At 45.1% G+C, this 26,766-nt stretch overlaps 2 protein-coding genes across 2 annotated transcripts in view; both read right to left on the bottom strand.

Annotated features, from left to right (window-relative positions):
- Nucleotides 1-11,821, bottom strand: part of LOC129327822 (uncharacterized) — a 30,508-nt gene extending 18,687 nt beyond the window's left edge. Inside the window, exons 1-4 of the mRNA XM_054976575.1 lie at nucleotides 11,756-11,821; nucleotides 9,143-10,479; nucleotides 5,266-5,383; nucleotides 2,280-3,080 (exon numbers count right to left, since the gene is read on the bottom strand). Coding sequence (XP_054832550.1) covers nucleotides 2,280-3,080; nucleotides 5,266-5,383; nucleotides 9,143-9,958 — 1,735 coding nt within the window. The 5' untranslated portion in view covers nucleotides 9,959-10,479; nucleotides 11,756-11,821. The remainder of the gene's footprint in view (nucleotides 1-2,279; nucleotides 3,081-5,265; nucleotides 5,384-9,142; nucleotides 10,480-11,755) is intronic.
- Nucleotides 11,822-17,733: 5,912 nt separating this feature from the next.
- LOC129328678 (zinc finger protein 397-like) lies at nucleotides 17,734-26,312 on the bottom strand. Its single transcript, XM_054977903.1, has 4 exons — nucleotides 26,276-26,312; nucleotides 22,952-23,996; nucleotides 21,622-21,751; nucleotides 17,734-20,020 (listed from the first exon to the last, which is right to left on the bottom strand). The coding sequence occupies exons 2-4, from the start codon at nucleotides 23,864-23,866 to the stop codon at nucleotides 18,750-18,752; spliced, it is 2,316 nt and encodes a 771-aa protein (XP_054833878.1). The 5' UTR covers nucleotides 23,867-23,996; nucleotides 26,276-26,312; the 3' UTR covers nucleotides 17,734-18,749.
- Between the last annotated feature and the right edge of the window lie 454 nt (nucleotides 26,313-26,766).

The following is a 26,766-nucleotide window of genomic DNA, read 5'->3' as shown; positions in this document are numbered from 1 at the left end:
TGCCAAAAAAAAAAAGAAGTTGCATAGCAGTCAGGCATCGATCTAGCACAGAAGGATCAATATATAGAGTACACAGCAAGACAGTCAACACCAAGAATACAAGCCCCAAGTAGATAGGAACCAAAATAAAGTAAAACTCATAACAAATAAAGGATTCATGAGACTGGAAAGCTTTCTGTTGAACTGACATTTAGAGAACAGCTAGGCTCAAACAGACACAAACAAGCTCATTGAGGGTCCGAAACACTTTGTTCCCCTCCTTCCCCTTTTTCATTTTGGCGCTATTGTCTCTTCAGCACTTTTCATTAGATGGCTCTCAAATACAGGTGCCTCCCATGATGCTGGTGAAAGGGTTAGGGTTAGAGTCTAACAACCCCCTCTGCCATTTTACTGACTGGAAATTCCATACACACACCCTGGCTGCTTTAAGACCCAGTAAGAAAAAAACCGACAGATACTTCTTCTTTTCCCCCATTCATCACAATAGTCCCACACTCTGGAACAGCCACTTTGAGAACTTTAAAAAGTCCGTGACCGTGATCTCTCTCTCAAGAGAGGTTGCAAGACCGAGTTACCCAGGTGAGTGTTTTAAAGGAAGGCTTTATTCTGGACTGTTTTTGCTGGCTTTATCTTTTGAGCTTTGGTTTAAGAGGTTTAGCCGTCATGGTTTTAACGCTGACTGTTCTCGCCTTGGGTCTCAAAGGCAGCTAAACTCCCCTGGCGGTCTGGAACCCTCTTTCTTCCCACTGCCACTCTTTTCCATCAGGCTTTCTGTAAAGTTTCCCTCTCCCAGATAACTTTTCATTTCATTCACCAAAGATGTGTGATCAGCGTTGGAATGATTGACTGCCCCCGCTCCAGCCACTCAGAATCCAAAATGCTTGTGGCTTTGATAGCTTTTAAAAATAATTCAAACAAGACTGGATTCTCAGGGGCGATGATCCCATAAATGGAACTGCCACATACAGAGGCAGTGTACCTTCAAATGTCTGTGTATAAGAAGATACAGAGGTGTGTCATACTGATTCAGACCCTGGGTGGAATTATAACTCAAGAAGAGGGGCGCCCCCCACCCAGATAATACAAGATCCCCCTGCATTGGGCAGGGGGTTGGACTAGAAGGTCTGTATGGCCCCTTCCATCTTTGTGATTCGATGAATGTCACCACTATCAGCCTACTATAAACCAGTACAACATGCCCTAAGCACATGTACAGCATTTTTGATTAAAATTAAATAAAAAATAACCCCAAATTTAATTTTGTATATATTTGTCATTTTCTGTTAACCTAACAGAAGTAAAAGTTTAAATGAAACTATGGTTTAATAATAACTGGGCCCAGATCCAGGTTGAATTCCACCCCTGACTCAGACCACTTGGATACCTACTGGGATGGATGGACTTTACTGGGGAGGCTGAGATTTGAACCTGGAGCCTTCTCCATGGGAGAAAAGCACTCTACTGAGGATCCATAGGGCACTGGGCTTTGGCCAACAAGTTCCAGATTCAAATCCCTGCTAGTTCACTAGGGATCCTTGATCAATCACCGTACCCTACCTCACAGGGCTGTAGTGTGGATAAACTGGAGGAAAGGAGAACCACAAACAACACCCCGAGCAATGTGGGAGGAGGACAGGATAAAAATATAATCCACAACACCACCTAGGAGTGGACAAAACCCTCTCTTGCACTTTACCACTCAAGGTAAGGCTTGATCCACCAATAATATCTCCTGCACAACTGAAATGAATGGGACTTCTTTTAAGCATGCACAGCCACCCATAACCACTCAATTCTCAAAAGAAAGATTTTGGAATAGGCTTAGCTTTCCCAACAGAAAAATTATTAATTATACCAGTGATTTATTTGCTGCTTTCGGCTTACAGTAAAATTAGCAAAATCAATTTCTAAAACTATTAAAAACTAAAAGTGATTAAAGCAGCAGATAAAAAAACAAAAGAGGCTAAAACAGTATTGAATAAACTACGTGATAAAATAGTAAACTAAAAAGGAATCTCGGCCTGGGGTGTCTACAACACTACTAAACAGCTCAGGCAAATAAAAACATTTACACCTTAGTGCCTAAAAGATTAGGCACCAGTGGAAATCTCTGGGAGGTCATTCTATATCTGAGGTGCCACCACTGAAAAAGCCCTTCTCTGATCTCAACCCACCTCACCGCAAAAGGTAGGCATACCCAGAAAAGGAGGTACTAATCTTAACTGGCAAGCAGATTGATACAGGAGTCGAAAGTCCTTCATATATGATAAAACTCTAACTAGACTGTTTATCTCTCATATGGAGCCTGTAATGCCTATTGAAGTTTGATTTGTCGCTGAAACTTTTCCCACAGTCTGAGCACTCAAAGGGCTTCACTCCCGTGTGGATTCTCTCATGCGAAATGAGGTGTGCGATCCGGCTGAACCCTTTCCCACAGTTCGAGCATTCAAACAGCTTTGGTCCTGTATGAGTCTTCCGGCGTCCGATGAGGCTGGGGCTGGCACCGAAGGTGACCCCGCTGGCTGAGCCAGTGGGAGGGTTGTTCCCCATATGGATCCTCTGGTTTTTATGAAGCAATGAGCTCTGGAATGCTTTTGCCCCCATGTGACTTTTCTGATGGGTCTTCAGAGTGGCATTCTGGCTAAAGCTCTTCCCACATTCCAAGCACCGGTAAGGCTTCTCTCCGGTGTGAATTCTCCGGTGCCGTGCCAGGGTCGCGTTGTCGATGAAGCCTTTCCCGCAGTCTGGGCAGCCCACAAAGGGAGGTCTCTGGGCAAAACCTTGGACAATAATGCTGCAGGTGTCCTCTCCCTTCCTCACATAGCTCTGCTGTTGCACGAATGCCTTACTGAGGGGCTGGTGACCTTGAAAGGGAATGGGTTTCCTCCCTCCCTCTCCGGGATGATTTCTTTGCTGTTTCTTGGGGCCGTGCTGACTCAGAGTCGGAGGCTCTCCTTCCTTCTTAGGACACTGGGTAAGGCTCTGCTCAGCCCTCCATTCTGAAATCACGATAGGTTCCTCTGGATCAGAATCTTTCGGCTGACACTTCTCCTCCTTGCTGGTACTGATCAATCCTTCACCTGATAAAGTTTTTATTAAAAAAGAGAGATTCTTTGACACGACTTATAGCCTCAGCCTAAGAAAAGGAAAATTTGGTCCTTGATCACATGAAAGGAGCACCTAGAGAAGGGGAGAATAAGAGTAGGCACAGCACAGCTACTAAGAAGCCAAACTATGAATCAGGAGGTCTCTGGTTCGAATCTCTCCTGTGCCACAAACTCTTGTGACTTCCTCCTTTGCTTTTGACTTATTTTTTGTAACACATGGATTGTTGTAAGAATGTATGTGAAACCTGTTGAACTACATAAAGGCTATTACATATTAGAAGAAAGGGACCTGGGAGGAAATCCTATCCCACCTCCACTCCCCAATTTCCCCTCCTCTGGGTTCAGCTCTGTTTCTCCCCGTCTCCGGATCCAATTTCTTTCTTTGCCTCCCACTGACTAATTCCATAATCTCCACTCCAAATCTCCTCCAAATGCTATTTTGAGTTGCTACAATAATCTAAAGTGCAATCTGAATTCTTTTGTTTACACTGACTGTTATGGGATATTTTTTTATACCCTCACAAAACAAATGGATTTTTGTGCAAAACTTGGTTTGCAGAAAGTAGCCCTTGGCGATTAGATGTAAGGATTATATTCTGTTCCGCAAACACATTGTGATGCAGTCTGAGATCTGCAGAAAGGCCCTGTTATGTCTCATGTTATCATCATTCATGGGCCTTCTCGATGGGGTGGGGAAAAGCAAGCTCCGTTAGAATTTCTGCCCTGGCTGATATAATTATGATTTCAAATTTCCTTTGCTGCCCCTGGTTTCCTAGGCTAATTCTAGCTTAGCTCTTTCAGCCCTCCTTTGTAAGAAATGTTCTCAGTTCCTGCACATACTCTACTGTTGTCCTCCACTCCTCCATTATCCTTCCAATAGAAGGATAGAGAGAAGCACATTTGAGGACATTCCACAGCCCTCAAAGGCCGCATCAAACAAAGTACCCAGCCAGGGCACTCCGATGCAATCACACCCTTCTAGAAGAATGCAACTCTGTTTAGGAATGCGCTATGATGAAAGAAGCCCAGGAGAGGGAGCCTGTGGCTCAGTGGCAGAGCATCTGGTCGGCATGCAGAATGTCCCAAGTGAACTCCCCAGCAGTAAATTGCAGGTGACGTGAAAGATTTCAGCCTGAGAGCCCGGAGAGCAGCTGCCAGTCTGAGCAGACAATACTGACCTTGGATGGACCGATGGTCTGACTCAGTATTAGGCAGCTTCATGTGTGTCCGGCTCTGAATTTGAAGAACAGACTTTAAAGGCATGTCTACACTATGCAGCTCAAGTATGTTGAATCCACACGGGGAACTGCAAACATGTAAATCTGATACTGACCTGGCTTTCCAGGGTCTCAGGTAATCTGTCACACCACCCACTACCTAATCCTTTTAATTGGAGATGCCGGGGATTGAACCTGGGACCTTCTGCATGCCAAGCAGCTGCTCTGCCATTGAGCCACCACGCATCTTGGAGATTATTTTATTTAAAACATTGCTATGCAACCTTTCCACCCAAATAGGGTCCCCAAAACAGCAAACAGCAAAACATTTCACACATTAAAACAGCATTTAAAATGAAGTATATATAAAATTATTCATTAAAAGCATATAAACACAAACACATGTAACACCAAATCACGGTTCTGTGAAAACAGAAGATGCCTTTAACTTGGGTTGCCAGACCAGCTCCAACAGCAGCAAAAAAATTGGGAACAGAGACTGACAAATTAGCATTGTGCAAAGCCACAGTGTTACTTCTGGCTAAAAATCCAACAGTCACATCACCATGTTGTGCAATGCTCTAGGATTTCCCCCAATCTCTATAGTAAAAACTATAGAGACTGTGAAAATTCCTACATCACATGATGTGGCGATTTCACTTCCGGGTTCCAGACAGAAGTTGCTGTGTTGCGCAACGTTGTTCCTCCACTCCCCCTTCCCCTCACTGCTCCGCTGAGCAAATGTGGAGGATGGGGAGCACTGGCAGGAGTTTGCCCACTACAAGTGGACAAATGAAAACCCTACCTGTAACACAAAATTCTCAGTATACTCACAAAGGCTACCATTTCAAGGGTTATTTCAAGGACTATAGAGATGTCCACAGAAGAAGATGTTCAGAGAAGCAGAGGCCGCCCAAGAATTCTGGCATGAGGATGCTTACCCAGAGGTCTCACGTCTCCACTGTCACCCTCCCTGGACACCTGCCGTGGTGTGAGATCCGACAGCAGCTGCTTTGCCTCACAGAACGTCCCAGGCTTTTCTTCAAATGATGCCGGCATCTGTAACAGAAAAGAGAAATCCTGTTCAGAGCTAGGATGGAGAGTGCCCTCTTTCTGTCCCATGAGCTGCCCCTGTGACCTCTGGGGAAGAAATTCCAATTAGAGGAACATTGCTTGTATCAAATCAGGCCCTTGGCCCATCTCTCCTAGTATTGTCTATACTGACTTACAGGCTCTCTGTCAGTGAGGAGTCTTTCCCTGCACTTTTATGGGAGGTCTTTTAAGCGAAGATGGAGCAGACCAGTACTGGAGGCCTTCTGCATATGAAGTCTATACCAATGAGCCACGACCCCCTCCCACATTGCTTTGCAATTAGGACTGCCCAGACTGCAATTAGCATCCCCAGCCCCAAGATTCCTTCTTTCTTTCTTTCCTTCTTGCTCTACTCTTCTGACCTATAAGTCTTAAGTAGTGACTGAGAACATGAGGATGAAAGTAAAAATTCAGGCCAGAGAAAGTTAGTCCACAAACTACAAAAGATCCAGAGGAGTTAGCGGTGTTAGTCTGTAGTAGCGAAATCAAAAAGAGTCCAGTAGCACCTTTAAGACTAACCAACTTTATTGTAGCATAAGCTTTCGAGAACCACAGCTCTCTTTGTCAGATGCATCTGGCGGGGAGGGCTGTGGTTCTCCAGGGCTTGTGCTGCAGTGGAATTGGTTGGTCTTGGAGATGCTGCTGGACTCTTTTTGATTTTGCTACTACAGACTAACACAGCAAACTCCTTTGAACCTTTACAGAAGCAAACTGATCCCCACATCAAAAGGAGCTGTTTGCATCTCCATATCAAAGGAGTTGTTTGCATCTCCCCTCTCCTCCCCCCCTCCCCTCTCCTCCTCTATATTTGACCAGTTTCTGTTGGCCCTCCAAGCATCTGACGAAGAGAACTGTGATTCTCGAAAGCTTATGCTACAATAAAACTACAAAAGGGGTGATTTCCTATAAGTTGCCCGAATTCCCATGGCCTGAGCTAAAAGTTTAGCTAAAATGAGTAAATTTTCCACTCTTGAGTCTGTTAATAATTTAGGGACTAAAATATCTGGTGTGAAATCTGCTCAGTGTAATGTCAGGGGTTTGATCCATTTCTGTCTTGCCTTGTTGTACCACGGACATTCAAATAAAACATGGGTTACAGTTTCGATAACACCCAGACCACAGCCACAGCCCTATGACTCATGAGATCTGGTGATGTAGCCTGATGACATCACACAGAATAGCAGTAGAAGCCATAGAGAGCCAGTTTGGTGTAGTGGTTAAGAGCGCAGGACTCTAATCTGGAGAACCAGGTTTGATTCCCCACTCCTCCACTTGAAGCCAGCTGAGTGACCTTGGGCCAGTCATAGCTTCTAGGAGCTCTCTCAGCCCCACCCACCTCTCAGGGTGTTTGTTGTTGGGATAATAATAACATACTTTGTAAACCACTCTGAGTGGGTGTTAAGTCATCCTGAACGGTGGTATATAAATTGAATGTTGTTGTTGTTATTCCTCACCGCATTACAGATTGTGGCCATTTTCACACGTCTTTCCCCTCACACAAAATCGCACAAAACTCATGGGACAACGGCGTCTTCATGGCATGATTTCTAGTCATTATTCCGTTTTGTTGTGCGATGACATCAGAAATCACACCATAAAACGGAAACATGACAGGAAATTGCACCATGAAGACACCGTCATTCCTTGAGTTTTGTGTGATTTTACACGAGGGGAAAGATGTGAAAATGGCCTGTGTTTGCCGTGACAATCATGCGGCTTTGAAGATATGGCTTGATTACCACATACAAAACTTTAAAAAGCAGAAATAAAATATGTGCTAACCCAACAAAAATAAGAACATGAGAAGAACCTTGCTGGATCAGACCAGTGGTCTATCTAGTCCAGCATTTTGTCTGCCACAGCAGCCAACCAGCTACCCAGGAAAGGGCACAGAGGCCAGGCCCCTTCCTCTGATGCTGCTCCCAGCACTGGAATTCAGAGGTTTGCTGCCTCTGAATATGGAGGCTCCCTTTAGTCACTGGAAAAGACAGTAATGCTAGGAAAAGTTGAAGGCAGTAGGATAAGTGGATGATCTCATATGAGATGGATTGACTCCATAAACAAAGCCACAGCCTTCAGACACATTTTAGTCATCATTGACTTTTCCTCTATGGATCTGCCTCTATGAGTCTATGCTCATAGCCATCACAATATCCACTGGTAGTGAATTTAGCACTCTAAACAACACCACCAAAAAAATAAAAAGAGTCCAGTAGCACCTTTAAGACTAACCAATTTTATTTTAGCATAAGCTTTCGAGAATCAAGTTCTCTTCGTCAGATGCCTGATACAGAGACTGTCCAGTCTCTGTATCAGGCATCTGACGAAGAGAACTTGATTCTCGAAAGCTTATGCTAAAATAAAATTGGTTAGTCTTAAAGGTGCTACTGGACTCTTTTTGATTTTGCTACCACAGACTAACACGGCTAACTTCTCTGCACCAAAAAAATAATTTCCTTTGATCTCCAATCTATATGTGCAGTCACATGAATCCCATGATGCTGCCTTATACTGAATCAGACCACTGGTCCATCGAGGTCAGTATTGTCTACTCAAACTCCTTTTAAATGGAGATGTCAGGAACTGCATTTGGGATCTTCTGTATGCCAAGCAGATGTTCTACCACCAAGCCACTGCCCCTCCCTGATAGGTTTTAGCAGCCCGGATGTTTCAACCTGCCAAGGTCCAAATGATGAGCTCCAAAATCTGATAGCTCAAGATGGGTAGCCGTGTTTGTCTGTAGCAGTAGAAAAGAGCGAGAGTCCAGTAGCACCTATGAGACTAACAAAATTTGTGGTAGGGTATGAGCTTTTGTGAGTCACGGCTCAGTTCAGATACTCAGATATCTGAAGAAGTGAGCTGTGACTCATGAAAGCTCTTACCCTACCACAAATATAAGATGCTACTGGATTCTTGCTCTTACTGTTCCAAAACCTGAGTCTGAAGTGGGAGATCTGATAATCTTATTAGTAATGTTAATGATCATCCTAATAGAGAAATATAAAAGCTCCTTCCCCTCAGCTTCCAGCTTTCTTTTTGTCCATCGAGAATATATGAAGTTGCCAACCTCCAAGTCAGGCTTGCCATCCCCCCAGTAGGGGCAGGCCCTGCTGCCTGTGGGCGCTTCTCACCACTGCTCAGCTGGCCAGCAAGGGAAACAATGGTGGGAAACGGGAGGGGATTTCAGCAGTGTCCCATAATGCTGCTGTCACTCTCCATGCACCCTGAAGTCATGTCAATACATTGCTGGGGGACCCTGGGATGCTCCGGTGTTTGGGCACAACTCTTTCCCCAAATACCAGAGCGTCCCCTGGGGTCACCTGGACAAGCACTGGCATCACTTCCGGGCACACTGGAGTGACATCAGCGCATTGCTGGCAGTGTAATGACATCCACAGCGAGCCCACTCATGACCCGGTAAATCTCTCCCACCTACCATTGTTTGCCAGGAGGACCTGGCATCCCTACTCCAAGCGTGGTCTGGATATCTCCTGAAACTATAATCACTCTCCAGACTACAGAGATGAGTCATAATGGAGAAAACGGCTGCTTTGGAGGTGGACTCTATCCCAGCTGGCAACCATCCCCCAACTCAGCCCTTACGAGGCCCCACCCCCAGCTCTCCATGAATTTCCCAACCCAGAGTTACCAACCCTAAAAATACGCCTCCCACAACACATCACCGATTCAAGACCTTCTGGGATGGTCTGGATTAAACATTCTCACCTGTTCTTTCCTCTCAGCCACTTGCCGACTCAGTAAATATCCTTCTGCCAGGGCCACTGCCTGGGAACAGGTCTCGGGGCCACTTTCCCTGACCCAGCTCTGCATTTCCGGTGGCAGGACCGTCAGGAACTGCTCCAGGATCAGCAGTTCTAAGATCTGCTCCTTGGTTTGCTTCTCAGCCTTCAGCCACCCATGGCAAAGTTCACGGAGCTGGCTGTAAACGGCCCTCGGCCCCTCAGCCTCCTGGTAGCAGAAGCATCTGAACTGCTGGCGCTTCCTTTCCCTGTTTATGGCATCCCACTGCAAAATGGTGGCCTTCACCTTTCCATAATCTTCCCTGTCTCTAGGATCCAGCCTGCTAACAGCCTGTTCAGCTTCTCCACTGAGGGCCGGCAGGAGTCGGATTGCCCACACTTCTTTAGGCCACTGGCAGGCTCTGGCCACTTGCTCAAAGGAGGCCAGAAAGGCCTTAGTATCATCCCATGGGGTGGGCTCCATCAGCAACTGTGGGATTCCCCAGTTTGAGTGAGGGGACTCCACTGTTTTCAGAAACTCTTGCCACTGGGTTTCCCAGTGCTGTAAGAGTGCCTCAGTTGATTCCTTTTTAAGTTGTTGAGCCGGTCTTCTTTGCAGGAATTCTTTGATGCTCCCTGCCTGGATGACCAGAGGAGCTTTCTTTCTCCCTACGAATTCCTCCACTTCTTTAGAGCCTTCAGGCTCTTCATCCTCCATTTTCATCCTGGGAGGCCTCCAATGTTCTACATCTGTCTGAAAATGGACACCAAATTTTGACAGAATTCCCTGTTCGGCAGCCATTTTGTCTCTTGGGCCAATGTTCCTCAGGCTTCTCCTCAGTTGGGACCTACACTCTCACGTCAATTACAAACACAGTCTTGTGTTATGTGCAACCTTTCTCACATGCAGGAAGAACTGAGCATTCACTGAAACTTTTCCCTTGGAGGAGGGGTGTGTGGATAAAAAAAAATCACTGTGTCCTAAATGGACTCTGAAGCATTTAAAGACTGGTGGGCCACTAAGCGTACCCCAAAATAAAGTGTACCCCAAGTGAACACACCAAAATACTGTTCACGATGTCTTATTTGTAAGCAAACAGAATATTAATTACAGATTATATCTGTATGAATTCTACAATGTCATTTAGAATCCATCAGAACCTCAATGAATTTTAAGGTCTTGGGATTTTCTCTCTCCCTCTCTCCAAAGGATGGCCCCAAATTAGCAACGGACGTCTCTTGGAACTATTGCGGATTATTTGGATCTCCCAGGATTTGAAGTACAAATTGCTGATATTCGGGATAAAGAAAATATGCTCCTTCCTGAAGGAAAAAAGAATGACAGAGACCAAGATCATATTGAGGGGAGGAAAAAATCCTCAATATTTCACTTCTATCAAATTTTAATCCCACCCTTTCTCTGAGGAGCACAGGGCAGTGTGCAGTTCTCCCCTCCACTATTTTATCCTCCTAATGACTCTATAAAGCAAGTTAAAACTGTCAAAGCAACCAGTCTGAGATCAGCCAGTAACCCTCAGGGCTAAGTCCATTTGCCCTGGCCTATCGGGTTGCGAATTCTGGCTTGGGAGATTCGAGAGCAGTGCCTAGGGAGGGACTTAAGTTTCTCCTAGGCTCTGTGGTATACCATAGAATCCATCCTCTCTAGGTGATCTATCTCTATAGTCTGGAGATCAGTAATTCCAGAAGAAAGGTGGGCTCCACCTGGAAATGATAATGCTACCATTCTAGTTTGACACTATAAATCACTCGGGGTTGGGCTGATGGATTCTGTGGAGAAACAGTCTATGATGAGCAGAAAATAGCCTGTTTTATTTGCATCTCATGCTAAGATTTTAGTCTTTTCCCTAGAGATCCAAAGCCTAGGAATCCAGGTCATATCCTGAGGCCTGGCAGTCCTCTTTACTTGAAATATTTTCACCTCTTCTCAGTCCAAGAATCCCATAGCAGCTTACAAAGGTTTCCATCTACAGTATAATTTAAGCAATCAACTAACAATAAAAAATAATTTAATGTAAGCAGCAACTTAACATAAATTCAGCAGCCATAGTCAAATAAACTTGTGCTGCAGAAATAAGCCACATATTCATCACAGAGGAGCAATTATTTTTTTAAAATTGCATGTAAAACATTTGTAACTGCCGTTCCTGAGAAGGCTCAAGGCACCTTACAGTTTCAAAACATATAGCCCTCATTTAGTTGTATGTTAAAATACATGAAATCCATCTCAAACGGCAATATAATCATTTTTATTAAAGCTGCAATAAATTTCATTAAGCATCTGTTAACAGCGAAATGTAGTTACGTAGTATTAAGATTTAAACAAACAAGCTTTTGTTTGGGGGGGGGGAACGAAGGAAGAATAAAAAATCAACACAAAAATGCCTGAGTAAAGAACACTGCCCCCACCCCCTGCGCACCACAACAGCATGTGTTAAGACGTGGGTCTTCTTATGCCACATTAATAATTGCAGGTTTGTTTGTGCATACTGGCATTCGAAAGACCCCACCTTCTGTTTCATAATTACTCTTTCCACCCTTGCAGAAGTCACCTCCTGGGAAAACCTTTGCCCTAACTCACCTTTCCTTTGATTTCCAGGTGTGCGCAGATGCTGCTGAGAATCCCAATGTGAAAAGGAGGGGGATTCACTCTCATTTGTTTAAGAAAAAAACACACTCCCCCCCCTTTCCCTTTCTGGTCCTCTCTAGGAAACTGAGCTTGGTTAGTTTAACCCTTTGTGAGCTGCACTTCCTCCTTCTTTCTCTTAAAGGCTTTGTTAACCCACACACTTCCCATCTCCATCCTGCCTGCGTAGTGAATAGACTTGGTATGTCCGATACATGTTATGTATTTAACACATTATTTGGACCTCTCTCCTTTCTCAGGTATTCAGTTCAGGGTACCTTAAAGACTAAACAAATTTGTATTCTTCCATAAAGATTCCACTTTGTCAGATGTATGCAATGGGACCTCCCTAGGCAGACATTTTGTTATACACTCACGGAGTTACAAAGATAAAAAGCCAATATGGTTGTTATTTTGGAGGAGGATCTGGGAGACCCAAGTTGGAATCCCCACTGGTTGCTGGGTGACCTTGAGCCAGTCACCACTCTCAGCCTACCCCAGAGGGTTGTTGGGAGGATAAAATGGAGGACAGGAGAATGATGTAAGCTGCTCTGGATCCCTGCTGTGGAGAAAAAAGTGGGGTACAAATAAGTAAATATATATGAAATACAGGAAATAAAAAGTGATAGGCAATTATTTAAAATTCAGATGTAATCAAGTAAAAGTACGAAGCCCCTTCACAATATCCATAAGTGGTGATAAAATACTTTCCCATCGTTTTTTAAGCTAGTTAACACCAGAAATGATTGCACAGTCCTATGTATGAGTCTATGTCTTAGGAACCAGGGCAAACGTTTCTGAAACCAAGTATTTATTTCCTTCATTTATACCACTTTTCTCCCCAAAGGGGTACCTCAAAACAGCTTATAATGCTGTCCTCCATTTTATCCTTACAACAACCCTGTGAGGTAGATTAGGCTGAGAATGTATGTGACAGGCCCAAGCTTCCACAGCAGAATGGGGATTCAAATTGGGGGTTCCCAGGTCCCTAATCTGACACTCTAGCCACTGCATCATGCTGGTTTCATTTGGCTGTAGTGTAGATGGTGGATTGGGGGACATGTTTTGAGCAGCAGCTGGTAACATGTAGAGATATGTAGCACTCAGTGTTTTTGGAATAAAGTGGATGCTTGTTTTTCATTGTGCAGTTGTACCCTTGTGGCCTGTAAAATGAACCTATTATATACATTAGACCAGGTGCAGGTTGAAAGTTGTTGAAATCCTGATGAAATCTCTAGTGCTTCCTTCCCATGGGCCCAGAGGATGAAAATATCCCTGACACACAGGACTGTAGAGATGCATGGAATTTTACAGTGAATATGTTCAACAGTTGAACATACCATGTTTGACTGTAGCCCTCTGATGCGAGCTGATCACTGGGTCTGTTCCATTTGGCACGAATGACTCAAATGCCTGAACAGCTTTGCGGCAAGCTTTTGCAAAACTGCTCGTGTGAAAACCCAGCTGAACAAAATGAATCAGCAGCTATGAACTTCGTTAAGGCCTACTTAGAAGAACAATACGAATTTTTTAACACACTGTTTCTTTAGGACCGTTCTACATGATTTATACCTGACTCAAGTCTACGTAAACACTTCCTTGCTCAGCCAAAGAGCAGTGTAGCAAAATGGGGGGGGGGGGGGATGAACTCCAGTAGACTGCATAAGAACGCACATGTGTGAAAACCCAATTGTGCTGTACTTACTGAGAGAAAAAGATCATTGAAGCAACCTGTCTCACAGCCACAAATGGGTCAACGAACAAACAAACTGGTCTGTCGAAAAATCCGCTCCTGTTCGTGAGTGGCAAACAGAATGTGAGCTGAAATGAAGCGGGTGTTCGACTGTCCCTGTAGGAGAGATGTTACTGGGAAGGAGCTAAGAAAGTTCTGCTCTCAATCAGCCATAAATACGTTTGCATATTATGTGGCCATAACCCAGCAATAACTAACACTAACACTAAATATTCGTATTTTATTTTTAAAGTCATTTATTATTTAAATTGTCAAAATCAAAACAACTTAACTGTAAACTAGATGTAAAGCTATAAATCCATGGGACAGATAAAACTATAACAGCAAAAAAACCCCTCAGTGTGGTGTAGTGGTTAGACTGGTCTGAGAAGCGCCCAGGTTCAAATCCCCACTCTGCTGTGGAAGCTTGCTGGGTGACCTTGGGCCAGTTTCTCTCTCTCAGCCTAACCTCCCTCACAGGGTTATTGCGAGGATAAAATAGAGGAGAGGGGAACAATGTAAGTAAGCTGCTTTGGGTCCCTATTGGGGAGAAAGGCGGCATATAAATGAGTAAATAAATAATAAAATATAACAGCACACAGTCATTTCATGACTGGGGGCAGGGAACTAACAAAAAGAAGACATTATATATTCCAAAAACAATCAGTACAGACGGGGTAAGGAGGGGTCATACTCCGAGAAACTATATGAAGGAGCAGCATGGATGAAAAAAAAAGCCTAGAACAGTGAAGTGTGTGGCTAAGAGATGAGCTGTGGTCCAGGAGTCCATGGTTCAAATCCTACCTCTGCCAAAAATTCACTTGTTGGCTTCAAGCCACTGTCTTACAGCCAGTCTGCAACATGGGTATCATAATACTGGCCTACCTCACAGGGCTGCTGTCAAGTTGCAAGATGCATGTGTGAAGTGCTTTACAGATGCTCAGTAGTCAGAAAAATCTGTCATGCTTGAATTCAGATGACATTTAAACATTTGGAAAACTCCGAACAGTTATTTCACTTTCTCTTCACTCCACCTGGTCCTTGGTTTGTTTATCCAGTCCCAGAGAAGAGTTATATGTAAGAAATTGATGGAAACTAAACTGAAGTCCAGTCGAACAAAGTACTTCTTCAAAGGATTAAGTGATGTGATTCTCAGGTAGGAGATATGAGGGTGTCTCCTGACATGGTGTTAGAATGGATTAGACAAATTAATGAGGGCTACTTCTAGTTGCTACTGGCCAAGATAGCTAAATGGAACCTCCATGTTCAGAGGCAGTGTACCACTAAATACCTATAACTGCAAAGGAACTAACAAATGTGGGCCGTAAACTACCCTCCACTTCTCAGAGACATCTAGAGGTCACTGTGAGAAAACAAAATGGCTGCTTGTATAATTCTGCAACTGCCTTTTCCAGACCATCCTTTCTGGGGAGGGAGAGACCACGACAAAAACAAACAAACAAAAAACTCTAGACTTGATTTAAATTAGAGATAACCCCAGCATCACAGCAAACATGCAAGCGCAATCACATGCCTTCCATCCGCCTCAAAAACCTGTGTATTTGTGCAGTGAAAGGATTCTACCCAAGGTCACAGATGGCCAGGTCAGGGAACTAAACGTCAGAAGGGGAGGGGGCATACTGGCCATAAGGCTGTGCAAAAATGCGCATACATGAAATAATGTCAATAACCCAGCTTTAAACTCAAGAGTTTTTAAAGAGTGTTCCAGAAGACATCAGAAAATCTCCCACTCTCCTTTTTGCAAACTATGCGAAATTGAAAAAAATTCAGGAGGGCTCTCTTGCGCAGTTAGTAGGCTGTAGTGTAAGGAAATGATTCAGAGATGCTTTGTTAAGAAATAGGGACTATAGACTATACTACTGTGTATTGCTACTGTAAGTATGTTTCTACTGGATTGCTTCCATGATATTTAATATGTTATATCAAATAGTTATGTTGGTTTCAAGTGTTTCAGCCTTGTATTGGATTTCCTTTTGTTTTCACGTTTCTGCTACCTATATCCTATTGTATCATTTATAGACTGCCCCAGCTGTTGATCGTGTTGACTTACACTGTGTAATCTGCCTTGAATCTCAGTGAGAAAGGCAGATTATAAATAAAATATTTATAGGATTGACTTAGACATATGCAGCAACTGCAGATCTGGAGGGGGTTCCTCCATGGCAGCTTCGCTCATCTGAACAGGGTCTCCTGCAGGTGCCAGCCTGCACATGGGCGAAATCAACAGCAGCCCATTCAGGGGCTTTCTCTGTGGTGGCCCCTATCCTGTGGAATGGCCTGCCTGAGGAAGTCAGGAGAGCCCCCACTCTCCGGGCTTTCAGCAAATGATGCATAGACCATAGACCTCACAACTTTAAATATGTACTCCTATATACTACCCGCACTTCATGTTGTCTAATGTCAGTCCTAGAACTGATTATGTTCCGTTTCAGCATTTCTTCAATTCTGTATTGGATCCTTAATATTGCTATGTCTTCATAAACTTGTATTTATTTACCTTATGGCATTGTTTATGGAAATGTCCTTGATACTGATTGTACTAATCACACACTATGTAATCCACCTTGAGTCTCAGTGAGAAAGGAGGACTATGAATGACAAATAAATAAAATAGGACGCCCATTGGGTTGTGCAATAATGCACATGCATGAAACACTGCCAATTGCACTGTACTGTACGAAAACATGAAAAGTAACCTAACAAACAGGATCAAAAGTAGAGATGGGCACGATCCAAAATATGAACCAAAATTAAGCACAAACCCGGCTGGTTTGTGGTTCGCGAACCACGGTTCATCAGATCCCATTTCTGATGAAACACCACGAACTTTTAGACTAGTTCGTTTGGTTCGTTTTTTGGTTTGTCACTGCAGAGCCTGGTGCTGACCTTCTGCTGAGCCAGAAGTGAACTTCTCCTGGCCCGGAAGTGATGATTTTCTGACCCGGATGTGACGTTTTCACTAACCAAACGAACCGGTTTGCAAACCAGGGGTATGTTAGTGAAAGTTCATGGTTCGTGAAATTTGACGAACCACAAACCACATGGTTTGGGTTTTTTCCAGTTCATGCCCATCTCTACTCAAAAGTTTCAGAAACAGCTGAATTGCCTGATGAAAAATCTGCTCCCTATTCACAACTGCCAAACAGATCATGAGCTGAGCTGGCAGGTATTTAAGCATCCTTTAATTAAATGAGAAAATGGGCAAGTATAAAAAACTTATGCGTAAAGCGCCATCAGCCAAATTGTGGTGACCCTGTAGAGTTTTCAGACGTGCTTACCCTTTCCTGTCTCCTTCTAGTGATCGTGGACTTCCTTGGTGGTCTCCCATCCAAATACTAACTATCCAAGCCAACTCTACTTACCTCCTGAGATCTGATGAGATCAGCCTAGCCTGAGCCACTCAGGTCAGGGCATCAAAAACTTACCCATACAGCATGGTACACAGATCACGTGTCACTTAATGCATGTGCATGAACACAGCACCCTATGAGGTCTTGATGAACCGTAACTAAACCAATCACACCAACCCTTAGGTTAACTCATGACTTCAGAAAGACGCAGCAGCAGTTCTCAGCCATGGTTGGTTTGTGTTTTCAGAAACATCTGCATGGTTTTGGTTTCAGATTGTGGCTTAGCACATACCGTGATATCTGAACCCGTCTAATCTACTGACTCAGGTCTCACCACACCCACTCCCCCTTGACTTCCTTGCCCGCTCACTACCAACAGTGCCTGTTAGAAGGGTAAGCCCCTCCTAGGAAAACAAACTATTGTTAGTCAACCAGGCCAGGTCCAGGTTTTGGGAGGCCTAGGCTAGATGCCCACCAATGACTCGATTTCCATGCTTATGTGCTCACACATATGCAACACTTGCACACTCCTGGTGCTGGCGAAGCGAAAATGAACATAGACATACACTCCACTCCTTCCATCATGAAGTGGTAGTCTTTGCCGAAGCCTCCATGATATCTCCTATTCCCACTGGGAGCAGATGAGCTAAGGATCTCTGGCCACAGCGTGCCATCCCATCAGCGGCAACGTAGCGGCATGCCTCAACTCCCAATGCTGGCTCCACATCACAGACTCCCATTTTTCTGGCCAAAGGAGACCTCTCTTCTTTTCTGGTATTTTCTAGTTCAGAGGTTAGAGAAAGCAACCCTCCAAATAAAGACACATCAAAACAGATGAATGATTTTTACTAAGTAAAATGTGCAGAACATGTAGCTATTGTAGGGGGAGGGAAGTTGCCACCTGAGGAAAATGTCATGCAACATATTATACTAAAAGAACATTATCTTCATTGAGAGGCACACAGACAAGGGAAATTGGAAAGAAACCTTGAAAGGGTTGCGAGGAACGCATTTTCCAAACAGAACAAAGAGCAAAGGAAATTTCATACGAAACTTATTTAATTCTGCTTTTCAGCACTTCCTAATAACTTAAAAGTACTTTCAAAAAAGAAAAGAATGCTACGTGGCTTAAATACTTTAAGTATGAACTGTATACTGTCGCTAGCTATCTGAGAAACAAGCCTCACGTGATTTGTGAAATCAAGTGGCCCCTGAAAGATCCGATGAGATCCAGAGATGGCCATATTTCCCTGTTAGTCTCCAGGTTTAGAGAAATTATTGGCTCAGGCCATTAAGGCTTCACATATCAAGGTACGGAAGCACCCAGAGCAAGACCGGCCCTCGAATATGACCTCATCCAAATGCATTTGAAGCTCCACCTTATAATTGAACTCCTTAAGAGCATGCGGGAGAGCCGGCCTCTACAAATAAAAGAACAACAAAAAAAAGGATTCGTGTATTGTAAGGGGAAAAAACGGTTTAAATTCAGATGTGAGAACATGCAGAGATCAGAGACCTGATTTAATCAGCACATGGACGATATTGTTCTTACAATATTCGGAAGAGGAAGGACAAAGAAGGAAAGAAAAAAGATCGGCAGCGACAAGTGACGGCAGCACATTCAGTGGCACCGAAGGCCACAGGTTTCTAGTCAAGGGTACCGCAAATTGCTGGGATGTTGGAAACTGGAAATTATTCCTCAAGATGGGAATGCAAAGCTTTGAGCTTTTTTTTTTTTTACTCATCCTCTGCAAAACAAGAATGTTGATGGGCTTTATGTGGGGTGATAAGCGGAGTGATTTTAGTTTCTAATTACGGCAGGATTTCTCCTCCCACCGCTCCCCATTTACTCCTTCATAACCTTCTGTTCACTGCTGTTTTTCTCTTCGCTGTCAGTTCTCTCCGGTGCAGGAGCCCCTGGGTTACCCCCCAGACTTTTCTCTCCCACATGGACCGTGTAATGCCTGTGAAGTTCCGATTTGGATCGGAAGTTTTTCCCACAGTCAACGCACAGGAATGGCTTCACTCCCGTGTGGGTCCTCTGATGGGAAATGAGATTTGAGTTGCGGTTGAAGCTTTTCCCACAGTCTGTGCAGGTGTACGGCTTCTCCCCCGTGTGGATCTTCTGATGTCTGGTCAGACTAGTGCTATCACAGAAGCTCTTCCCACAGTCAGAGCAGATATATGGGGTCCCTCCTGTGTGAACTCTCTGGTGCCTAACCAGGCTCATGTTGGAGTAGTAACTTTTCCCACATTCAGCACATTCAAATGGTTTCACCCCTGTGTGGGTTTTCTGATGAGTAATGAGATTTGAGCTCCAGCGGAAGCCTTTCCCACACTCCAAGCACGTGTACGGCATCTCTCCTGTGTGGATTCTCTGATGGAGAGTGAGATCTGCCTTCCGGCAGAAGTTTTTCCCACAGTCAGCACAGTTGTATGGTTTCTCTCCCGTGTGGATTCTCTGATGGATTCTCAGCTCTGATCTTTCGCAGAAGCTAACCCCGCATTCAGGACATTTGTACGGTTTTTCTCCCTTGTGGATGATGGAGTGCCGAATCAGGTGTGACTTCACACGGAAGCTTTTCCCGCAGTCCAAACACTGATATGCTTTCTCCCCGGCATGGATCCTCTGGTGGATTGAGAGGCCTGAACTTTGGCAAAAGCATTTCCCACAGTCCAAGCATTTGTACGGTTTCTCCCCTGTGTGGATTCTCTGGTGTCTCACCAGGCTGGTGCTGTAATTGAAGCTCTTCCCACAGTCCAAGCATTTATAGGGCATATCACCTGTGTGGGTCACCTTAAATTCAATTATGTCTGAATTGTCCACCAAGCTGCTCTCATCCTCCACACACTCACTCTTCACCATGTGGACTTTCTGTTGGCCGGCACTTCCACTCAGAGTTTCCTCACTTCTGTGAAGCGTTTCTGTTTTTTTCCCTGGAGAATTCCTCTGAGGCTGTTCTGGACTTTGCCAACTTCCAGAAGCTTCTGTCGGCTCCTTGCACCGAGAAACTTCCTCTTCAGCACGGCCCATCAGAACCCTGTTGGTTTCGTCCTCACCAGAACCATCACGTTGATTACTCGCCTCATCCTTACTCGTAGCCGACAGTTGCTCCCCTGCTGGAGTAAAGAGAACAACTGAAGCTTTACAAAGGGTATTTTTAAAAAACTAGCTAAAAGTAACTCCCTGTGCTGGATGAAATATGTGGCAAGAAAACTCTGTACACAGCAGAGACTTCTGGGGTGGGCTGGCTGCAATCCATCTCCCGCCCGTACATGCAAACATATAGCACTCCCCTCGCAAGATTCCTTCTGCTAAGGATGACAACACCCAAACGGCAGTCATGGGCTATAGTCACGTGAGAATGGACTATAAATCTAATAAATAAATAAAATAAACTGTCCAGAAGAAAAGGGCCAGTGAGGATTAAGTCTGTTTCTAACGACATCTCCTCCTGCTCCATTGTTCCAGGCTTTAAATAGGCTTGCCAACTTCGGCGTGGGAAATGCCTGGAGATTTGAGGGGGGGTGGACTCGGGAGATTCTTCACTGGGGTATAATGCTATAGCATCTACCCTCCAAAGCAGCACAGGGGAACGGATCTCCTGGAATTACAACTGATCTCCAGTCTACAGAGATCTCCACGGCCAACCCGACACTTGGCAACCCTGTCGTTAGAAGAGATTATTGACTTGTTGTTACGAGTATTTTGAAGGGTTTTACCCCTCTTTTCTGTGGTGTACAATTAAACCCAATTCCTATTTATTTACTTTTAAAAGGTTCGCCTTTCTCCTGAAACTCAGGGCAGCTTGCAATATTCCAAAGCGTCACATACGGCTTGCATGAAAACTTAGGGGGTTTCACAACAGGGCAATTTTGTGTTAAAGCAAGCAGTGCTTAAGGTACCCCCAGTCCCAGGAAGAATTTGACAAAGACAGCTAAGACCCAGGTCTTTCCCCCTCGGACCATCTTCTCCCATAGGAACCTGCCCATCTGTTAAGACTGTCATTGAGACCCCACACAAGGTGGCCCCACCTTCAAAAATCAAGCAGCTGGTTACTGGAGACAGAGCACTTATATTGCACTTTCAGCATTCAAATCACTTATGTTAAAAAAAAATTTAAAAACTTAATTAAAGTGCTGCAAGATATCCATTTATTTTTGCTGCAACTGACCGACATAGCAAGCCCACAGAAATTATTTGCTTGTTGCAAGCTGTACAACAATCCTGTGAAGCGGGTCGGTATTATCACCATCCCCATATTGCAGATGTAGGGTTGCCAACCTGCAGATCTGGCCTGGAGATCTCCCAGAACGGCTAATGATCTCCAGACTACAGAGACTAGATCTCACAAAGAAAACGACTCCTTTGGAGGGTGGGCTCTACGGCATTATACCCCACTGAGGTCCCTTCTCTCCCCAAATACCACCCCCAAATCTCCAGGAATTTTCCAACGCAGAGCTGGCAAAAATATGCAGATTGGGGGGGGAGGCTTGTAGGAGAGGAAAAGAGTGGTAGGGTTCAGATTACCTGGTTTTGCAGGATTGCAGCTCATTCGTTTCCCCGCTACTCTCAGCCCTAGAGCATGACAGAAGCATTGGCTACCAGCAGATGGAATGGATCAATATTCCCAGACTGATATCTCCAGAAGCTCCAGGAAACCCCGCCCCCCTTTTTTTTTACCGCACTCAGAACTTGACTGCAAAGCAGTTCTTACCTGTCAAGTTCACACCCCCAGAGCCACCCTCTGTCCCAGCCTCCCTGCCAACTGGCTTCAGCTTGCAAGGCAATAGAGCCTGCTCTGTCTCGGAGAAATCTGGGATTCCTTCTTTAGTTGACACCTTGACCTGAAAGCAGAAATGAAGGGCACATTTAGGCAGGGCTTTTTTTCCCTGGGAAAAGAGGTGGTGGAACTCTCAAGAGGAAAATGAGGGAGAAACACATGGGATTCTTTGAAGAGATCCATAACAACTTCAACCGATGTGATCTTTCTATGAAGACCTTTATATGTGCTCTGCTATATACAGTTTGTCTGTGGATTCTCCCACAGCAGGTTAGGCAATCTGGTAGCAGAAGGAGTGCAGGCACTGCATTTTCCTTTGGAAACCCATGCACTGCAGCAGCTGCTAGCTAAAACAGGCAGCTGCAGTGGTGGCATTTGCCCCAGATGCAGTCCAGGCTAAATGAGATGCATGGCACTAGTGTGTGCCCCAGCCAGCCGCGGGGACTCAGAGAGGGGAGCGAAAGACTCCTCCCCCAGCACCAGCAGCAGGGACACATGTGTGTAAATCACTGCCTAGAATTCCCTGCTGGCTTCTGGGATTTGTAGTTTACGACTAGCAAACAGGACAAGGGGAGCTCTTGTCATGCCTCCTCCCACGCTTGACACAGTAACACGGATTTTGCTGGGGGAGGGAGAGGAAAGAGGTGCCGGAACTCTGTTCCACCACGTTCCAGCCGAAAAAAAGCCCTGCATTTATGAGACTGGAAAGGAGCTCATTGTTAAAAATGGCAGCTCTCGGCTGCATCAACAAGTCAGGGCTGAAAAAAGGGGCAGAATCCAGAGTGGAGGTTTGCCCCAGCATCCAAAAAATGGCACTTTGAGAATGGAGCCTCTGGCTCTATTTGGCTCACCCAAGCTGGATGCAGTTTAAACCCTACCAGGATGGCAATAACAACGGAGCAGGGGTGGTGGTTCTGTAACTGCAAAAAGGTTGTGTTGTTCCTGGGCTGCAGCACTGGGGATTTATTTATTTAAAAAACTGATCAGCTGCCTCTCCAGAGAACTGCTTAGAGAGACTCACAAAGGAAAAACAAACAATTGCAAATCACAAAACCAACCAATATTATCAATATTAAAACAACACGCATAAACAAAAACTCTATGGCATAAAAATAACCTTAAGAAGCATCCATAAGACAGACTTCAGACCATAAAAAGAAGTAACCCCCTCCATTAACGTTTGAACCTGGGTCTCCCAGACCCTAGTCCAACACTCCGACCACTACACCACATTGCCTACCCTTAGAACAAGCTGTATTCTCACCTGCTCATCATGCCTCTCAGGCACCCGTTTCCTTGGCTGGAAACCTTCCGCCAAGGTCACCGCCTGGGCGCAGGTCTTCGGGCAGCCTTCCATGACCCAGCTCTGGATCTCTGAGGGTAGGATATCCAGGAATTGCTCCAGAACCAACAGCTCCATGATCTGCTCTTTAGTGTGTCTCTCTGGCTTCAGCCACCGGCAGCAAAGGAACCAAAGTCGGCTGCAGGCCTCGCGGGGACCTTCGGCCTCACGGTAACGGAACTGCCTGAAGTGCTGGCGCTGTATCTCTGAGACAACTGTGTCCTCATCCGGGACCTCTTCCTCCATTTTCTCAGAGACATTTCCCAGCCTAGGGGCTTCCTCACCCAAGCCTGGCTGTGTTGGGACCTCCCACTCCTCTGAGGGGTACTGGCTGTCATCTGCCTCTCTTTTAATGGAGGCCAGAAAAGTCTGAGTAGCCTCCTGGCATGAGGACTCTGCCATCTGGGGCATCCTGCTGTCAAACCCAGGAGACTCTGCTTTTGGGAGGACTGCCTGTCTCTCTCTGGCATCCCTTTGTGGAAGAAGCCCCAGGCTGGGGTCTTGTTTAAGTTGCTCTTGCCATCCTGGCACAGAATCCCCAACACGCTCTGCCTGAGAGACCCCAGGAGTTTTCTCCCACTCTTCTGGCTCCTGCTTTGGGCCCTCTTTCTCCAGCCCCTCCATTACCTCTTCTGTCCCGGGTTTTACTGACCCTGGCTCCTCCATTTCCTCCCCCAAAGCAGCAGGGCCTGTTACCTCCAGCTCCCCCATTTCCTGCCTCATAACAGGGCCTGCCCGTTCCAGCTCCCCCAACTCCCTTTCAAACAGTGCCTCCTGCTCTAGTTGGGGCTGGAACTCAACCCCCAAACCAGATGGTGCTCTGTGCTCAGCAGCCATTTTGTCCAAAGCAAACAGTTACCACAGGATCGTCTTGTGAATTCTCTCAAGACCTCTGCAGGTTACTGGAGTTTCCAGGCTGGAAGGGTGTTAAGAATGGGTGGCGATGTCGTTCTGGAGCGGATCTTCCCTGAAAGAAAAGCCATTTGTTTTTTTTAAATGTTTCACAGCTGCACAAAAAGAAGTTTATAACAGTATTTTAAAAAGAAAAGAAAAGAAAAAACAAGAAAAGTCAACAGCCAATAAAACTGATCAACTCAACATTTGAAAAACGGCAGCATAGCACAACCTTAGCCAAGAACTCCTGCATTCTGCCCCTCCTATCAATCCCACTCACAGCATTCACATCCCATCCTCTCTAAACTCTGTGGCCCGGTTCATGTTTCTAGCCCTTATTTTAAATTGCTCAAAATTTACCGGCATAAATTGCATCCTGCTTTTATTTTTATTTTATTTTATTTTATTTATTTATTCAATTTATATATCGCCCATCCCCAGGGGCTCTGGGCGGTGAACAGTTAAAATCGATAAAAAACAAAAACTAAAATCAATACACAAATAATAAAACAAATTAACAAGGTGCAGTGGTGGGGAGAACCTTATGTCATTTATGGTCCACCCTTCTCACTGAGACTCAAGGCAGATTACACAGTGTGAGCTTACTACAGTTAGTATCAAGGACAATTTCATAAACAATGCCATAGGGTAAATAAACACAAGTTTACAAAGACATTAACATTAAGCAAGAATCCAGCGTATAGCTGAAGAAATACTGAAACAGAACATAAGCAATTCTAGGGCTGACATAGGAGCACATATTTAAAGCAACATAGTGGTGAAGTCTATGGTCCCGAACTCATTAGCAGAGTATCTGAGACCCCCTCCCTACAATACAAAAGCCTTTTAAAGTAATTCAGTTTTGCATAATTTGCGGAAAACCAGGAGAGTGGGGGGCTCTCCTGACCTCCTTAGGCAGGCCATTCCACAGGGTAGGGGCCACCACAGAGAAAGTCCGTGAACAGGCGGCTGTTCACCCATGTGCAGGGTTGATTTCGCCCATGCACACGGTGGCACCTGCAGGTGACCCTGTTCAGATGAGCAAAGTTGTCCTGGAGGAACGTAGAGAGGGAGGGCCAATTAGGAAACTATGAACAACCATGAGCCCAGATAAAGTAATTTATAATCCAGATTTCAAGAAGACACTGAAAAAGCTCACAGTGAAAAAACATCCAGGATGCTGATTTAATCCTCTGCTCCTTTACAGAAGGGATGGGATGGCTCAATGGTACAGCCCATGTCCTGTACACTGAAGGCATTAAATTTTACTCCTGGCATCCTCAACACCTACTAAAAGCCAGATGAACCAACAGGCTAACTTGGCAAGTTTACAAAAGCATGAAGAACGCTGGTAGATTTACTGATAAGGCATCTGTTTTGAATGCAGACATGCATTTAAAACAGTGCCAGAAAAGTTCAGAAAAGGTTTCTCCCCAGGATCCTGGGGGAAACAATATAGGTGGATAAATTGGATTGCTACATCCTCCTTATTTTTACTGCCATTAGAAGGAACTCAATTTTACCTAAATGGCTTTGGATAGCATGATTGACATGGAAGGAAACAGGAGATAGAGGAATGCAGGACTGAGCAAAGCAATCCGTTTTAAAAAGAAACCTGCAAACTGGCGTGTGTGTGTGGGGCGGGAGCTATGGCTATAGGAAGCTAGCCTCAGCTTTAAAGGGACTTCCCACCTACTATTGAATAGCAAAAGGGAGGAGAAGAAGCCCCATCTTCTAAAGGCTTTTTTTTAAAAAAGGACTATAGGGAACGATGTATTGTCGAAGGCTTTCACGGCCGGAGAACGATGGCTGTTGTGGGTTTTCCGGGCTGTATTGCCGTGGTCTTGGCATTGTAGTTCCTGACGTTTCGCCAGCAGTTGTGGCTGGCATCTTCAGAGGTGTAGCACCAAAAGACAGAGATCTCTCAGTGTCACAGTGTGGAAAAGTGTCCACACTGTGACACTGAGAGATCTCTGTCTTTTGGTGCTACACCTCTGAAGATGCCAGCCACAGCTGCTGGCGAAACGTCAGGAACTACAATGCCAAGACCACGGCAATACAGCCCGGAAAACCCACAACAGCCATCGACTATAGGGAACGCTTGAAGAAGAGTTCTGTGTTAACACTAAAACTTGCACACTTTAGATCTGAGCTTGTGCCTGTGAAATTGTTCTTATGCAGACTGCAAGGTAAGGGAGCAGATATCCCTATCAAAGGATTTAGGTAACTGCCCGGGGGAATTACTTTGCCTTCCGGCCTTACACAGTGCAGCCAAGCCCCTCCCTCCCTGCATTTTCTGTAACTTTACCCCTCCCCTATGGGACACATCCCCAGTTAAGCCCCCTAACTCACCACGAGGCCGCCATTCACCTCCTGCTGGGCAGCTGCTGAAAATTCCAACCGGAAGGAAGGAACTCGGGTCTCTGAAGGTTTTTTTGCCTCTCTAGGACTTTCATTCTAGGGAACTTGCTTGTCTTAACCCTTCAGATTGCTTTCTTAGAACAGCCATCAGCAAGAAGAGAGGCGCGCGGGGGGGGGGGCGCTTTGAAGTAATATGGGCCTCTTCTTTTGATTCTCAGAAGCTCACACTCTGACAATTTTGTTGGTCTCTAAGATGCCACTGGACTGAAAGCCTGCAGTGCTAAAGCTGAATGCTTTACCTGCTTTTGACAAGGAAAGGAACCAGAGTCCTGATGCACCTTTGTTCACAGCCTGGCTCCCCTTCCCCCCAGGCTATTTATTTATTTATTATTATTTACTTCAATTATACCCCACCTGTCTCCATAATGGAGACCCAAAGCAGCTTCCATAGTTCTCCTCTCCTCCCTTTTATTCTTGCAACA

Source organism: Eublepharis macularius, chromosome 4 (genome assembly GCF_028583425.1).
Source record: "Eublepharis macularius isolate TG4126 chromosome 4, MPM_Emac_v1.0, whole genome shotgun sequence".
NCBI classification, from domain to species: domain Eukaryota; kingdom Metazoa; phylum Chordata; class Lepidosauria; order Squamata; family Eublepharidae; genus Eublepharis; species Eublepharis macularius.
This window is presented reverse-complemented; position numbering and strand designations above follow the sequence as displayed.

Bases quoted from the DNA above. Each gene is read 5' to 3' on its own strand.
- LOC129328678 (XM_054977903.1), bottom strand. From the start codon at position 23,866: ATGGCTGCTGAGCACAGAGCACCATCTGGTTTGGGGGTTGAGTTCCAG. The intron at 21,752-22,951 runs GTGAGAATACAG...TTCTGCTTTCAG, and splicing joins CTGAGAGGCATGATGAGCAG to GTCAAGGTGTCAACTAAAGA. The intron at 20,021-21,621 runs GTAAGAACTGCT...TTACTCCAGCAG, and splicing joins TGGGGGTGTGAACTTGACAG to GGGAGCAACTGTCGGCTACG.